Source organism: Tyto alba, unplaced genomic scaffold (genome assembly GCF_018691265.1).
Source record: "Tyto alba isolate M040663 unplaced genomic scaffold, T.alba_DEE_v4.0 Super-Scaffold_13, whole genome shotgun sequence".
NCBI classification, from domain to species: Eukaryota; Metazoa; Chordata; class Aves; order Strigiformes; family Tytonidae; genus Tyto; species Tyto alba.
In genome coordinates, this window is record NW_024881275.1 from 40,804,032 (window position 1) to 40,820,644 (window position 16,613).

General features: G+C 36.7%; 1 protein-coding gene across 1 annotated transcript in view; it reads right to left on the bottom strand.

Moving 5' to 3' along the window:
- ROR2 (receptor tyrosine kinase like orphan receptor 2) overlaps positions 1–16,613 on the bottom strand; it is a 156,927-nt gene that overhangs the window by 36,058 nt on the left and 104,256 nt on the right. The window contains exons 2-4 of the mRNA XM_033008937.2: positions 13,136–13,213; positions 2,075–2,362; positions 968–998 (exon numbers count right to left, since the gene is read on the bottom strand). Of these exons, the coding sequence (XP_032864828.2) occupies positions 968–998; positions 2,075–2,362; positions 13,136–13,213 (397 nt within the window). The remainder of the gene's footprint in view (positions 1–967; positions 999–2,074; positions 2,363–13,135; positions 13,214–16,613) is intronic.

Consider the following 16,613-nt stretch of genomic DNA (forward strand, 5'->3'; position numbering starts at 1 on the left):
ATCCTTTAAATTAATTTACACTTTCTGTCCATATAAAATACAAAAATGTGTACCATGTGGTATTATTTTTATATATGTAAGACTACTGAATGAGGTATATGCAAGATGGATGGATTAGTGGTCAGCCCACTGCAGGTATTGAAAGTGTTTCCACTCAAGCTGTTGGGAGCTCAGAGATCACGAACACCGATAAGTAATGTACTTCTGTAAAACATCCATGTGTCTCTACAAATTCGCTTTTACTCTTATTTTTAATTAGTCCATCACCAACACTAATATTATGCCCTTAACACATAAAAAGGCCTCAGTCTGCATTCCTCACTCCATTAACTGATCAACCACAGAAACTATATCATGAAATTATACAATACACAGTATTTAAATTAAAATTAACACATAAAGTAATGATGATGAAACAGAACTGATCTATTTTCATCCTCATGACTGGATCAGCATGTGAGCCCAGGCAGCTAACAAAAATCATCAAATCACCACCAAAGTCAAAATGACACTAACAAACAGAGGTTTTACCTAGCGGCTCAAAGACAGGATGTTTTATCTTGTTTTATCTGACTTTTCAAGTTATAATAATATAATAATATAATATGGGTAAATGTACAACCACAGCAAGCTAAGCACTTTACCCATTTATTTTTAACCACTCTTCCAGCCCATTTTTGCCCTGTAAACAATTACTGTTCAAACATCATGACATTGTGGTATTTTGCTTGCCCAAAATATGAAATAAACAAGCAGAAGTTGCTCAAGAAAATTCAATCAAACCAAAACCCACTGTAACATGATGCTCTCCGTGTTTGAAAAAGCTTCATCCATTCTGTGAGTTTTCGATAAATTAGATATTTTTAGCAAGCACACTGTGGTTGCAGGCAGTGTTTACTGAGTTTATGAACTGAATTCTTACAGAAGTGGTCAGAGTGCATTAAGTAATTTTCAAAAAAGTACTTACTGAAGATTGTGATTTGGACTGTTTGTTGGACCTGTAAATATAAAACAAACAAACATTGCTGGCAAGTTTGGCTCAAGGACAACAACATAAAATAAGTCAATAGCCATCTAAAGGAAACTGTCTCTTTAAGGAAGGTTTGTCTCAAGATTCAAACCAAACCTCCTGTGTTCCTACACATAATTATATACTGCTTTTTTAAAGCCACAAATAAAAATCACATGAATCTTCTGTCTGCTCAGGCAGCAACCTGAGTGGACTTAATTTTTGTTAAAAATATCTCCTGCCATATAAACACAGGCTGATAAAAAAACAGTGTGTTATCTTGACGCATCACTTACCTCTTAATAAGCCCCACCTGAGCCTTACTATCAGAGTTTATGGTATGACGAGGGCATGATCTTAACCTTTGTCAGAGCTGGAACAAGGTCCAATGCCCAGCACTTAATGAATCACTACAAATTGAACCGTGGAGTTAGGTATTTTCATTACAAAATTAGATAGAATTTTAGGAAAACATCTCTAGAATTTTTTTCTCCATTGCTTCAGAATCAAACTAAATAAAAGCTTGCCTTCCAGGCTGGGTGATTAAGTCTCCAAAATGCAACATAAGTACTTCTTGCAAAGTGTGGTGTACCTTCAGCTGTCAAAGGGCAGAATTTGTGGCCAGGCTTCACCTAGCAGTACAGACATGATATTTCACAAGGTCACAAGGATGAGCCCAGCACCTTGAACATCAATTAGAAAACTGCTTCTTATTCCTTTCTTCAGTTATTTTACAGACTGAGCTAAGCAGTAGACTGAAAAGTCCAGGCAATTAAGTGTTACCTTTTAGTGCTTTATACAGCCACTTTTTAAAATTTTTTTCTTCACTACATATTTACAGATCCTTCCATCTGTATTTACTTTCTTTTATTACCAGTAAATGGGTATCAAGTTCAACCAAGAAATTCTGTGCTAGGGGAGAGACCCCAAGCAATGGCTCTATTTGTTTCTTTTCGTGTTGAGAATCCATCTTAAAACATCAAATTCATTTCTCATTATGTTATTGTGAAAACTAATACCTGATCTATAAAAGCAGCCAAGTAATCATAAAAGCCAGGAACTCACCAAGCCTTACAAACAGCACTCCTGTTGCAGTTATCGTCTTCATCCCATTCGAGGCCACACACTGGTAGTATCCTGTGTCTGTGGTATCCAGATCCTGGATTCTCAGACGTGAACCATATTCTGTTTTTCTAATGATGATCCGTCTTGGCTCCTGAACCACCGGAGCATCGTTTTTTAGCCATCTGACATTTGGAGATGGATTTCCTGCTACCTTGCAGTGCAGGATTGCTGTTTGTCCCTGGACTACAGTGATGTTGTTTACTGGTTCCAAAAAGGTCAGGAAGTAACCTAAGAGGGTAAAAGGTCAGAAAAGATCAAACCTCACTTGAGTTGCGATAAAAGACTGCCTAAAGGCACATTTTTAAGAGACAATCTTGGAAATGGTTTCAGTTTTCTTTCAAGCATATACTCCAAAAAAAATGCAATTCACTGTCCTAGGACACCACAGCATCACAGTCCAATTTCTCCTTCATGATTGACTTCATGTTTGTCTGCAGGCAGGTATGCAGATTAGAAGGTTAAGCATGAATTAATACCATTACAATCCTAACTCCCTTTGTGAACACCTATTCTGAAGCAATAATGTTTTTTTCTGGTTAGATTTTGTCTCTTAGGAAACAGTGCTATAACAGAAAAATACACTCTTATTCCATTAAGAGTAATCCCAGCTGTAACCATACTGGAATATCATTATAAATTTACCACTTAACCTTCTTACATGATCATATATTTGTCTTTAAAAATAACTAAAACTGGAAAAGTAACTTTTAGGTATTAATTTTATTTGCCAGATACTCATCTGGCAAGAAAATCTTAAGATGAGTCTGATTTGGATAGGTTTATCTTGCAATTGAATTTTAAAGATGGTAAGTCTCACATTCAATTTAAAGAAAGGCTGTCTTAATTGCAGAAGAACCTGTGGTACAGAGGTCACTTTTAAATTGATTATAGATTGCCATTTTTTACATTAAGTCCTAAAATAGCAATAAATTGGACAAAGAAAGGTCTGCATGGATATTGAGTAATCAGGTTTCATGGGTTTAGTTTCATAAATGGAAACTAAAAGCATTAATTTGTGGTTTGTTGACAGCAAAAAGCTTGTCAAGAAGCATATATTCTGTATTGGTGATCTCAAGTGAGAAAAGAAATAATTGATGGAAGAACACTGTAAAAACTTGACAATCAAAACTTCTGTAGGTTGTTATTTTTAAATTTAATTTGGTGTAAGGAGTCCTGCAACTGACATATATCACATGGTGAAATCTTGAAAGCATGTAATTCCACAGAAATAATAGTATGATTGTCAAAACAAGTAAGAAACGTATCTAGCTGTCATGCCCATACATTTGTTTTGATGAATTTATGCCACCTAGACATACAGCACCGGGAATACTTCATACTACATTACATTTTTATGTCAGCTGGATCTAAATATCAAATAACTTTGATGGATATCCACATGTGTCGTTCCTATCAGATTGTTTTGTAGTTGTTTAATTAGGAAATAGCATATTACTATGCAGAAATCTAACATCTGTAAAGCAATGGTCAACTTTTGCAGTCAAAGTGCTGAAATACATTAAGACAATTGAAGCTCTGCTTTGATTTACGTTTGATATGACCATGAAAATCAGTTTCTCTGTAATGGTTAGGTATAGCACAGGAGAGGGGAGCAATAGAAACGTCAGAATATAATGAATTTGCAAAGCCAGATTCTTCTGGAAAACTGGGGTTTCCTGTGTATTACATTGTTCTCTACCACTGGCCTTTCAAAAGAAATCCTGCTTTAATGAATAATATGAAAATACAATGTAGGCAAATATAAATTTAGTATGCCACTAAACAGAAAATGAAGTAAACCTAAATATATATAATAGCCACATGACATTGCAAATTTACAGGAAAATTATTTTGTTATCCTTTTTCCTCATGAAATAATAAATTATTCTGTATGTGATTTTACATTAGTTTTCCCTATTAGTCTACAAATCTTTAGTGGACTTTAAAACATTTTGACAGAACACAAAAACAAACAAAAAAAACCCATTTATTTTCAAACCCCTGATAAAAAAGGGAGAAAAAAGTACATGAATGCTTTCTACAATGTCATGCCACAGCAATATCATTTGCTGTGGTTTCCAGTTACATTTCCTAGCTGCAGAATTAGAATTACTAGGATGACATTCTGGCAGGCTACAGAAAAATGGCAAACTACCTTGTTGATCCAGGGAACAGAAGCAATTGGTTAAAACTATTACTTAAATCTATTACTTAGACTTAGGAAGGATCTACATTGTTCTTGTGCCATTGGTCAGCTTTTGTGCCATTGATCAGTGTATAGCTTGCTCAAACACTTACCACTGTTTAACTCTTCTTGGTTTAAAATGAGCTGGATTGACTCTTCACTTTGAGTTAGTCATGGATATCACATTGAAATAAATTTGGATGAAAACAGATACTAAATTTACTTATTAGGACCAACAAATGTTATTAACTTGATATTAAATCCATGTTAGACCTTTCTGTTTTACCAATTAAGCCACAGTTACTGTAGGAAGTAATTTGGCCCATAGCTTTTAAGGCATCCAAAACATTTCTAATGAATTTATGAATCAAATCCTATTAATAACTAGAACAAAACTATTACCACCAAAAGCAATGACAATGATTTATGGATGAATTCAGACCAAGTGTGATTAGATACACTTCCCCTGAAGTCAGTGTAACTGAATCCATTTCCTGCAGGTCAGAATTTGGCTTTAGTTTGTTATTTCTCCTGCCAATTTTACAGGCATTTTCTGCAGTGTTTTATATTATGCTGTTATTACAAATCAAGTAATAAATATTTTAACCTACTGAACTTTGAAGCACTTGTGTTTTCTTCAAAGTTCTGCAGAGCAGCTTATGAGCAGGAGGGGAACTCACTGCCTCTCCACTGACTCTATCCGTACCCTGAAGCATACACTTTCTATTTGCTAGTTTCATTTCCTCCTTGAGAAAAGACACTGAAGTCTGGTGTTTATATACTTACTGAATCTGAAGTAATTGTATGACAGAGTGGGCAACCATTTGTTGTGCTGCTCTGTTATCTGGTGTCCACTTTAGACAACCCATAATTGCAAATCTTCCAAACCAAGTGGAAAATTTAACCAACCATGTTCTTAAGAATGTTTTCCTTATTTAATTTCTGTGGTGATAATCAGCAGTTACTTTTTGTGATGTACGTGAAACCACACACACTGTGTGGATGTCAGTTTGATGCAATGGTTTGGGGAAAAAAAAACCAAAATGTTTCCCAGGATAAACTGGGACCTCAACAATATACAAAGCAAATTTTCTTGAATGTAGTTCTCTTTCTCTCTTCATAAATATTTATTTGAACAGGTATGGAGAAAAATGAAATGTGAAGGCACTAGAAGTTGTATTTAATATGTGTCCTACATTCTGTGTTATGCATGAATCAACTAGAATTTTTAAAAATGAACAGATTTGTTAATCTGTTTTAATACTGACATACCTTTGAAACAAAGAATAAATACTCTCTATACAATATTTTGGACTCGCTATGTATAAACAGCATTTCTAAACTTGTAAATGTCCTACTATAAACAGTTATATTTGGGATAAGAATATCAACAGAATATTTTAAAAATCTGAGTATAATGGCTGGCAATTTTCTGTGTTACACAAATACTATTGTTACATACTATTTGCTAAACTCTGGCTTGGTTCCAAGTGTCATTGAAATGAAGGAAAATGCTTCATTTGCCTTCAGTAGTCTTTGGCTTGGCTTAAAGTACTTCAAAGGGAAAAGCTATCTGGTGGATATTTCTACATTCGCTGTAGGCAAAGATGGTCTAAATTAAATTTCTCTTTTATTATGATTTCTAACATAGTGTACAACCAATATTAATATTTATTCTCCTTGAACAGAGTAAAAACTGTTCTGTCAAGAAGCTACAAGAGGATAATGTAACTTAATCTATATATTATGTTATGTTATCATACTCTATGTACCCTATGAATAAAGTAGCTTAGGGAAATGACTGACATGAATTCTGGCAAAACTCTTTCATATTTTCAAAAGCCTTTGTTATGTTGCCATATTTTTAAATTGAATAAATTTGATATAAATATATCAGACAGAATCCCACAGCAAATCCAAATTAAGATGACAGGTCTATTTTGCATGTTTTGCCAAGAATATAAAAATAAACTTTCCAGCATATGTCAAATCACTGTGAAGATATGCCCAAGCCTAGATACTAAGCTAAAAACATAAAGGGTGCAACTATCACTGAGACCTCACATGCATATTATTTTTCTTAGTTTTATTTATATTATGCTGGCACTTAGATGCCCAAGTTATTGGCTCAAACCATACATGCTATTCTCGGCATAAACACAATATAAAATGATTGCTCTGCTTCTGTTATTTTAAGATCTTAGCTGTGATTTTGAAGTTCATTTAAAAAAAAAAAAATTACACCACTTTAGTGACTTCAGATGAAGCTCATTCCGGCTTAGCTGTTTTACGTTTTGTTTTATATTAATTTTTGTTGTTCTTGCTCCTTTTTCCCTATATGATTTAAAAAAATAATTATCCATTCATAATTTTCAAACCAGCTCTGTGATGGCCTCCATGTACAGCAGTTACTAAAAATTTGCAACTCTTTATCTCAAAACTTCTAAATCATTTAGAAATATTGAAGTCTCATGAGATGGGAAGATATCATCAATCTTATTTTCCAAATGAGGAAAACTAAAACAAAGGGAGTTTAAGTGACTTCCCAAATTCATACATAGACTAAGTGGTAATATGCATGATACTATGCTGAGTTTCACACCCTCCTGTGTTCCTGAGATAATGAGCATATGAGATAATGAGATAAAGAGATAATCATTCATTGTTGTGGAACCATTGATTCTCTTTCCTTACTGCACTGCACAAGGGAAGCAAACACTGAATGTCCAATTTCTGAGAAAAACAAAGGAAAATGTGAGTCATAAAATGCTAGATACCTGAAGATACAAAGATCTCTTCAGAACAAGTAGTAATAATTACATATATGTTTTATCCCTTTTTAGAATACATGTTTCTTGGTAAGACATATACATGTATTTATATAACTTTAGATCCAACAGGCAAAAAAACCCATAAACCCATCTGTTCTATATTACAGAACACATCACAACTTACAATAGTGTTGGATTTAGATACTGAAAATTTTAAATCAGCTGTTTAGAAAAAGGGCAAACACTTTTTTGTCTGCATAACTGCATACAACTTAGAGCATTTTCAGATTCATGGCATAAACTTTCCAATGTTCAAAACCACTAAATATATATATATATTATGATTTATTTTAAAAGCAATGTGTGATTCTTTTTTCATCTCCCCACCCTTTTTTATTTTTGTCTTCAAATAACAATTTGTTCATTTTGTTAGATGTAAATAAAATAATACGTGTCACTCACCACAACTCTTTCAAATGACAACCCGCTGCAACGGCATTTTAAGACTAATATAATCTTATATCCAACACAAAAGATTTTTTTGGAAAACATTTTGGGAAGTTAATCTAATGATATTTCCATTAGAAGCAAATTCATGATTTCCTATAATAAGACACAATTTTTCACCTAGGAAGCATATTTCAGTTTATGGAATGGCTGATTATTAACAAGGAATGACTTCAGGAAGACAACACTGTTCCATAATTGAATGTGTTATGAATACAGTAATAAGTATAGAGTATTCACAGAATTGACTGTTAATATATAAAAAACATTGAAGAGTTGCAGTGCTTTAGGCTTATAAAAGATCTGAACACTATCATAAGAGAAAACAGATGTGAAAGTTGCTGAAATTCAAAGCATTTCTTTCTAGAGGTGTTTACAACAACACTTCCATAAGTACAAGAACTTAAGGGACGTGGACCACACCATCACACCTTAGCAGGTGGTGGGAGTCCAGTAAAGTCACTCCACAAGTACATCAGGAGTCAAAATACACCTAGAAACACCATTCTAATAGGGAGGGAAGATAGAAGTCTAAGACTTGTGATTTCTAGCACAGACCTTTTCCCTCAGTACAAATCAGTCTTCCCAATTCTTCACTGCTATGCTTTATTTAACTACAATATGAAGATGGGTGATGTTGGCTGCTCTTCCAAAATACACATGAACAGTTAAGGAAACTATACTGTCATATACTGCCACATAATATTTCCAGAAGAACTGACACCTTTACAGTCTAATTTAGTCCCATTATTTGCACCCCATCTTCCATACTATTTGTGATCTCAATGTACAAAAATGCAACCAGAGGATGTAAAATAAAGTGATTTGGATCACATGTGCTTCAAATGTGCTTCAGAATAAATTATAGCCAATTCAGGAATGAAGCAGAATTAGTATTGAAATACTGCCATGGTGTGTGCACTGTCCCCAGATCCAAATTCAGTGGGCTTAAGCTCCTTTCAGCAAAAGAAAACCTGTTTTTGAACAGTATTTTCTCATACTTGAAGCACAGAAGATCTGACCTAGCCCAGGAATCTGATTCTACGGGGTGGTATGGTTTTGTTTTCTTGTTTTCTGAACTCCCAGATGAGATTGTGGAGAAGCAGTGTCCTAGGTTTGAGTGAGTGGTGGGGTTTTTGGTAGCAGGGGAGGGGGCTATAGGGGTGGCCCCTGTGAGAAGCTTCTCGAAGCTCCCCCAGCTCCAAGTCAACGCCACTTCTGCACCAAAACTGAGCCCATCAGCTGCACCTCTGCAATAACATTTAAGAAGGGACGTGGTGACAAGCAGTGGGACTTGTGAGGAGGAGTTGCTGCAGCTGCGTGAACACCAAGGTCAGTGGAGGAACGGAGGAAGAAAGGAGGGGGGAGGTGTGCCAGAGCAGAGACCCCCCTGTATCCTATGGTGAGACAGCAGGGCGGCCCCCCCTGCCACCCATGGAGATCTACGGTGGAGCAGACACATTTATGGCCTGTGTTTCATTTTGCCTGGATGATCAAGGTGCTGTGCCCGAAAAAGGCCGGGGTCTCGTGGGAAAAGGTAGCCCTGCTGCTGTAATTCAGCGCTGGGAGGATTGCAGCATGCGGGGATGTCCCACGCCGGAGCAGCTCGGGAAGGGCTGCAGCCGTGGGAGGGACTCCAGTTGGAGACAGTTGGTGTCCCATGGCGGAGCAGTGTGGGGAACGCTGCGGCCTGTGGGAGGGACTCATGTTGGAGAAAGTTTGTGGAGGGCTGTCTCCCGTGAGAGGGGAACTATGATGGAGCATAGGGAATAAGTTCCAGAAGCTCCCCCCATCAAAGATGGCAGAAGCGGCAGCACTGACTGCACCCCCCATTCCCTGCCCCTGCGCTGCTGTGGGGAGGAGGTAGAGATATCGGGAGCACAGCTGAGCCTGGGAAGAAGGGAGGGGTGGGGGGAAGGTGTTCTCAAGATTTGGCAATACTTGTCACTGTCCTACTCTGTTAAGTGCTGTTGTTAGTGTCTATAATAAATCTATGTTCTTTTTTTTTCTTCCCCTAACAAGTCTGTCTTTTGCCTGTGACCATAATGGGTGATTTGCCCCTCCCAGTCCTATGTCTAACCCCAGGCCTGGCTCATTTGTCCCTTTTCATTGCCAGATGAGAAGGCTGCATGGTGTTTAGCTGCTGACCAGGCTCAAACCACAACAGGCAGGTACCACCTGTCCTAGGCTACTGCCCATTTAGGAGCAAATCTCTGGGGGAACAACAGTGCAGTTAGGATGTGGACTGGTTTTTGGGTCACCAGTCATGCAGATAAAATAGCTACTTCTTTTAGAATACATGTGAATGATTCCTGACAGGTTACCTTATGTCAAGCCAAAGCAACAAAGATAGTCTAGTCATAACTTGGATTTATCATATAGGTACCTCTTGAACCAGAATAAGTTCCCAGAAAGACTTGTGCAGAAACTACAGTTAAGGTCAGAGACTTGAAGCGTCAGAGACTTGAAGCATCATGTCTTCTGGAGCAACCCAACTCACTCAGTAACTCAGGTACTGCTGGTTGCCTTTACTCATGCATTTCTTTAACTATTAAAGTGTATTGCTCTAATATTCCCACCACCCAACATTATTTATGATGTAAGATTTTACTGAAAGCTCATCTATGAATGAAGAGTTCATATTTTACCCTTTACTACCTTCCCCAGCCTTGTTTTAAGAGTACGAGATTGTGAGCAGTGCTCATCACCAAAGAAAAGCTTGGTTTTGGCTTGTGCCACAACTCTTGTATTTATCTGTGATTGACACACATGTTCTTTTTCTCTTCTGGGATTCAGAAAGGAAAGCTCCCTGTTGGCCTTCGCCTGGCCGAACCCATGCAGCAGTGAGAGGGGGAACTTTGCTTCTTCCACAGCATCACTGGCAGGAAGAGCTGCCCGAGCACAGGAAGGTGGACAGAGAGCAGCACCAGACTCAGCGGGCAGCAAGCCTGGGTGTTTCCAGAGAGGGGCATGAATCTGAAACTGTTCTGCCTTTTCAGCAGAGAAAAGAGACTTAGGAACAGGGAAAGTTTGTTAAAGTGTTACAAAACAGAACACCACCAAGAGACATCCAATTGAAATCAAGACTGGAAAAAGGATCATCTTTGCAAAGACTCATTGTACTGGGAGGAGATTTGTGTTCAAATCTTTTATTTTTATTCCAGAGCAGACCTAAGTCTTCTATAGCAAATGTTCACTGTTTTCTGCTTTTTAGTGAGACATTGCTCAGAGGCAGTGCTCTTCTGGTGGTTCAGGTGCTCACTTAAAGGAAACAGGGAAGACAAATTGTCCTCAGAGCCCTAACTGAGCCATGGTCCCATCCCATCAACTATCAGAAGGCTCATTTCACTTGTAGGAAGAGACTCACAACTCTTTTTAAGTATACATTATTTTAACAAAACCTTGCTTAACTTTGTTACTTCCTGGGAGAAAGAACCATTTTTCATGACTTCTGGAGGATTTACAGGAGAGGGTGACCAATACACTTAGTACTTCTAAAGTGGCTTTCATTTGGGGCATTATTAAAGTCTATTTAATATTATATTTAATTATTATATTAATAATTAGTAATATTATTTAATATTCTTTTCAGGCTGGTTGTGAAACTACAATCAGAAAAAAGTAGATGATGTTCAAATCAGCATAAATAAACATTTCTCAAGGAAAGAAAGAAAGTCAATGTGATGGAAGAAGCTGAAGGACTCTTTCTAGTGGTCTCAATAATATACATAAACTCTGAAGTAGAACTGTCCAATGATTTTTTGAACCAAAAACTGCTACTTCACTACAATACAGAAACACACTGGTTAATATTCCAACTAAAGAAACAAAAAATTTCGAGGATTTTTGCTTATTTGGAGGATTTTGTAGTCACAAAAATAAAAGGGCAGCAAAATGAGGCCATTTCTAGACCAGGCATGCTGGAAACTAACAACTGATTCTATACCAATGAGTCATATCAGAACAAGGGTCTCTTTTTTTCTAAAGAAAATACAAAATCCTTATGATGTAGAAATGTTTGAGATGTGATTAATTACTTCCTTAGACAGGTATTGCCTGTGGCCCTGCAAAAAAAGGAAATAACTGCAACTCCTTTCTCAGCAAGAATTTAACCAAGTAATGTCACATGAAAAAACATTTTATTTTATGTCTGTACCCTTAAAAGCTCAGACACAACAAAAGAGTAAAGTGGGACCAACTTGCCAAGTAAACAAGCCTGTCAGATACAGTTAAAGATTAAACATGGACCTTTCCCCATCAAAAGTAGCGGGTACATGAGTGTGGAGTGAATAAAACAACTGTAGTATACAGTGTTGCTGACAGGAACGACCGTTAATGAAATTTATTCCCATAATGGAGGACAAAGTTTAATCCTCTAAAATAATCTGGGACCTTCAGGAAGTGGAGAATGGTTGAGGAGTACACCAAGTCTTCCTCCCAAATGGAAGGTATGCAGTCCCACACTGATGATCAGTAAGAACGTGGTTAGAGATATGCAACACATCTTTTTTAATCCAATTAAGTGTAGAAATGAATGGAAGATTCTCCAAAAAAATCTTCTAATAAGCATAGTCAAGGTAAGAAATCTAACAAATATTGAGGTGAAGCACAATAAGGATTACACGACATTGGATATCTGAGAACAGAGACTATATTCAAAGGTACCCTCAAAATTTATATTCCTCTAAAAGGGAAGCTCCAAGAACATCTGACCAGCACCTCAGATCTTCATAAGTTTCAACATGTGCTCATCTTGCTGAGAATGTTAACTATAAGGCAGAAAGCAGGCTGAGTTCTTCACACTAACAAGACTGTCTGACATTTTTTCTAAGCATGAGGGTTGACTTTATGACAGCAGTGTTTCCATACAAAGAAAAAAATCTGTACTACAAGTGGGACACAAAAATGTCTTGCTTTAGAAAGTTGCAACAAATTGTAATTGGAATCACAATTTCAAGTAAACGTGCATTTTCAGATCCAAGAATAGCATTTGGATCTACAGTTTAAGTGAAAAAGTATCATAAAAATGTATGCTAACAAGTTACTAGAAATTCTGCTATTACAGTCTGATTTTTAAAAAAATCACAAATGATCAGTGCTGTTTAAAAACTAAGTATTCTTGTGTTTCCATGGGCTCAATTTAATTGTCTCAAACCAAAGATATTTAGAGATACTAGTACTTAAAATTTACCTATAGATGCCAAGTATGGCACTGTACAAAATTTAATCATTTTCATGGCACCAATGTGACAGAAAATATGCTAGGAAGGCAATAATAGCCCCCTGTGTTTGGGTCAAACATCTAATCCCTCAGTGTATGGGGACTAAACATGCTTAAAAATTAATTTTCATAGAGTCTTGTAACCTCCCCATCGCTGCTTAGAATCAGAAGTACTAAGACACACAAGGTTACCTTTCTTACAGACTTGTATTCACAGGTAAATCAAGCAAACATATAATAACAGGATTTAGCTGGTCTTTTCTAAAGTATGCTTGTATTTGGGAAGAGGAAGAAAAAGTAACTACAATTAATTTTACCTTTAGGTGTTGGAATTGGTCTCTCAAGTCCATCTGCATGACCTAAGGGGTCATTTGAATCTGGAATTTCCATTTCACCTAGGAAATAAAAATTATTTTGTTGAAGTGCTCAGTTAATATTTCTCTTAAACAGCATTATGACAGTGAGGTCAGCAACCTCATTCAGTCAAGATCGTGGTTGCACAGTAGCACACAGGAAACATCTACTAGCAAAGTCAGGATTTATCCATCGCAGATTAGAAAACTTTACAATAGTAATTTACCTTGTACTTGGCAAATATGGGTAGCGTTAAAAACTACTTTCCAGTTCATAACAGAAAAAAAATCACACAGTTTTACAAAAATGCAAACATTTCGTGAAAGCAGGGCTGGTTTAGCAAATTAAACAGTATCTGAGCTTTATTGACAATCTCAGTTACAAAATGTCATAAACCTGCTTTTGAAATTACATTACAGTAATTCAGTTTCTATTTCCAGAGATCAGACTCATCATATCTGATGATTCTTTTATCCTATTCTCAATCACATTCCTAAAAGATATCTTCCTGAAATTAAAATATAATAACCATTAGCCAAATATTCCAAAGGGTGATGAACTGATGAATCCATGATAGGGATACTTCTGTCGAAGTTCAGCAGCAATACATCAGATCTAACTTTTACCATGGAGTAGCAAGGCAAGTTCATCTCTATTCCCTTGCTTCTGCTTGATCTCCTCTGTGTCACACAAGGAGTTTAAAACAGGACAGCAGCATTTACTGGCCACAGGGAAGGTAAATCCAAGATGAGACATAGGAGTAAAAAGAAGAGTAGGAAGAGGAACTGTTCCTTTAGTGCACAAGCACCTGCACTTGGATTGTTCTGGTGATCATGATTCACCAGTATGCACAGGATGAAATATTATTTGTAGAAGCCTATTCTTAGGGACACTTGGTTGCTTAACACTCAGACCATCAGACTCCAAACTGTCCAAGATCTGAGTGACACTTTTGGTTTAATACCACATGTTCAACTTTAAAATAGTTGTTTCCATTTCTTCAGTCATTTAGTGGAATTCACAACAGGAAAAAACATTGGAAGATCAGATAAATGAGCACAGAAATGTCTTCCTCTCTCTTGCCTCCTTCCCAGACCCATATTTCTTATTTTTTTAAAGCTTTTGAAAACAAAGCTGGAAAGAAACATGAGTATTTGCTGACCTGAAAATGTTTCAATAATAGTTTTGTGTGATTCACTCTTGTGCTTGATATGTTTATGTCTGGAAAAAACATTAATCTCCAGATGTGCTTTACCAGAGAACAATTACAAGCCACAGACACCACCTACCAGCAAAGTCTCTATAACTAAGCAAAGTTAAAATTGAAAATCCTTTGTGTAGTTTGTAAATTATAAATACAAAACAGATCTGTCACTTAAACTTGCTTTTATGAAAGAAACACATATATTTTCTGTGATCTGTAAAATTCCACTTTGACCACATTTATTATGAATTCCAGCTTTAACCCTAAAGTTTCTGTACCACAATTTAAAACACCAAGTAGTTATTATCAATATGAAGAAGTATATCTTTTACACCATAAATGCTTCTGGAGCAGATGACCAACAAGTCACTACAACAAAATAAAACCTTTTCCTCTTGAGTTAAACAGAATTTTAAATTCCTGCAGTCAAGAACATCAAGAAAAAAGCTCTGTATTCCTGTTGAATATTATTATCTGTGCTTTTTTTATTTTGCATTAATAACTTGATATATTTTTCCTGCTAGAAGTAAATCGACAGTGTTTCCCTCAACAGATACTCATTCATATTATTTTTACTTCAATTCCCCTCAATGTAGCGCAGATGAGCTCCTGATCATGTGCTATCACCAACTCTCTGCAGTCTTACTCTTGTTTGAAGACTCCTACACAACTGAGCTCTTGTCTACATCTCTCTTCCCACTTTGTTTATTCAATATTTCAGGAAGGGTATCCCGTTATGCTTTTCTTCCTACCTTCTCTATCTTTTCCTGGCAGCATTTTTATGTGTTTCCTGAAGCAGAAAAAAATCCACAATGTAACTTTCATTGTCAGTCTTGATCAGTAAGGAGCTACTGCTAGACAAGATATAATTGTCATTAAACTGATTTTAGGTGCAACAAAGATATCAGACAGTCACATCTTTTTTTCATATCGATTACAAATACAGCACTGTCATTCAATGCTAAGAAAAAAAAGTAGACTTGCAAAACGCAAAACTGACAGAACAACAGCAAACAGCTGTTAATAAAAACTGGTAAGAAGATAAATGCTCAATATTTGAACATTACATGTGATATTATCAGCTCACACTTGCTAGAAGTATGCTAACCAGCATGCTACTACATAAATATATAGCTGCTAACTGAAGACAAATCAATCACCACGTTGTCTGGAAAGTGTCTCAATGAACATACCCACATCACATGAACCCCCACAGCAGGCTGGACAACTGTGCAGGTATGTATAGAAAACAGCTGCACAGGCTTGTACAGTCCAAGCCTAAAAGAGTTTCTGGCAGAGGGCTTTGGGTGGATCAGATGTTCGTGGAGCAGAGAAGACAAAACGGAAATGGCTAAAGGCTATACAGGCTATCAAACTCTCTTATTCAAGGCTACTGAAAAAAGTGAAGCAGACAGGGAAGTAAAGACATACCTGACTGCGAATACTGAAGACAAGTGGAAAGAGGTGCACATAGGGGAAGTTTTTTCTTAATACAAGATTTGTTCAAAACTGACCATGACCACTGTGAACCAAGATCTTGGACTCAGAATAGTTAGTTCCATCAAAATCGAGTTCAGTTCTCAGAAGCAGTAAGAAAACCAATCCAGCCAGTATTGGGCATTTCTAAGAAAAGAGTAAAGAGTAAAACTGCAAGCATCACTATGCTGCTGTATAAATCGATGGCTTGCTCTGACACATTGAACATTACATGCTCTTAAGGTCCTCTCAACTCAAAAAGACTACCAAAATATTGGAAGAGTTTCAGAGAAGAGTAGTGAGGAAAATTAAAGTCACAAACCAGGTTTAGAATTTATCACTCTAGAAAGGATGTGGCTGAGGTCAATGACAGTAAAGACCTATGGAGTCATGAGAGTCTTAGAGAGGATGGACCAATCTCTCAATAAAAGAAATGGTAGTGTGAGGTAAAACCAGCAAAAACCAATTTCAAAACAAAGCTAAAACAAGGTAAAGTTTTCTCAAACAAGATGTAGATAGGCTGTGGACAGAATTCATATGGGCTACAGGTGAGACTGGTCAAGTTCATGGAGAAAAATCCATTCAGACTTAATTCACAGAAATCCTATGCAGGCAAGGAATTCCTTGAACTCAGAATGGCTGGAGGCTAGGTAAATACCCAGCATAAAGTAGTACTATGTATGTCAGGCCTCTTCTTACACTTTTACTTCAGCATCTCCTTTTTGCTGCCATGAGAGCCAAGACACAGGGTTGTACATCTA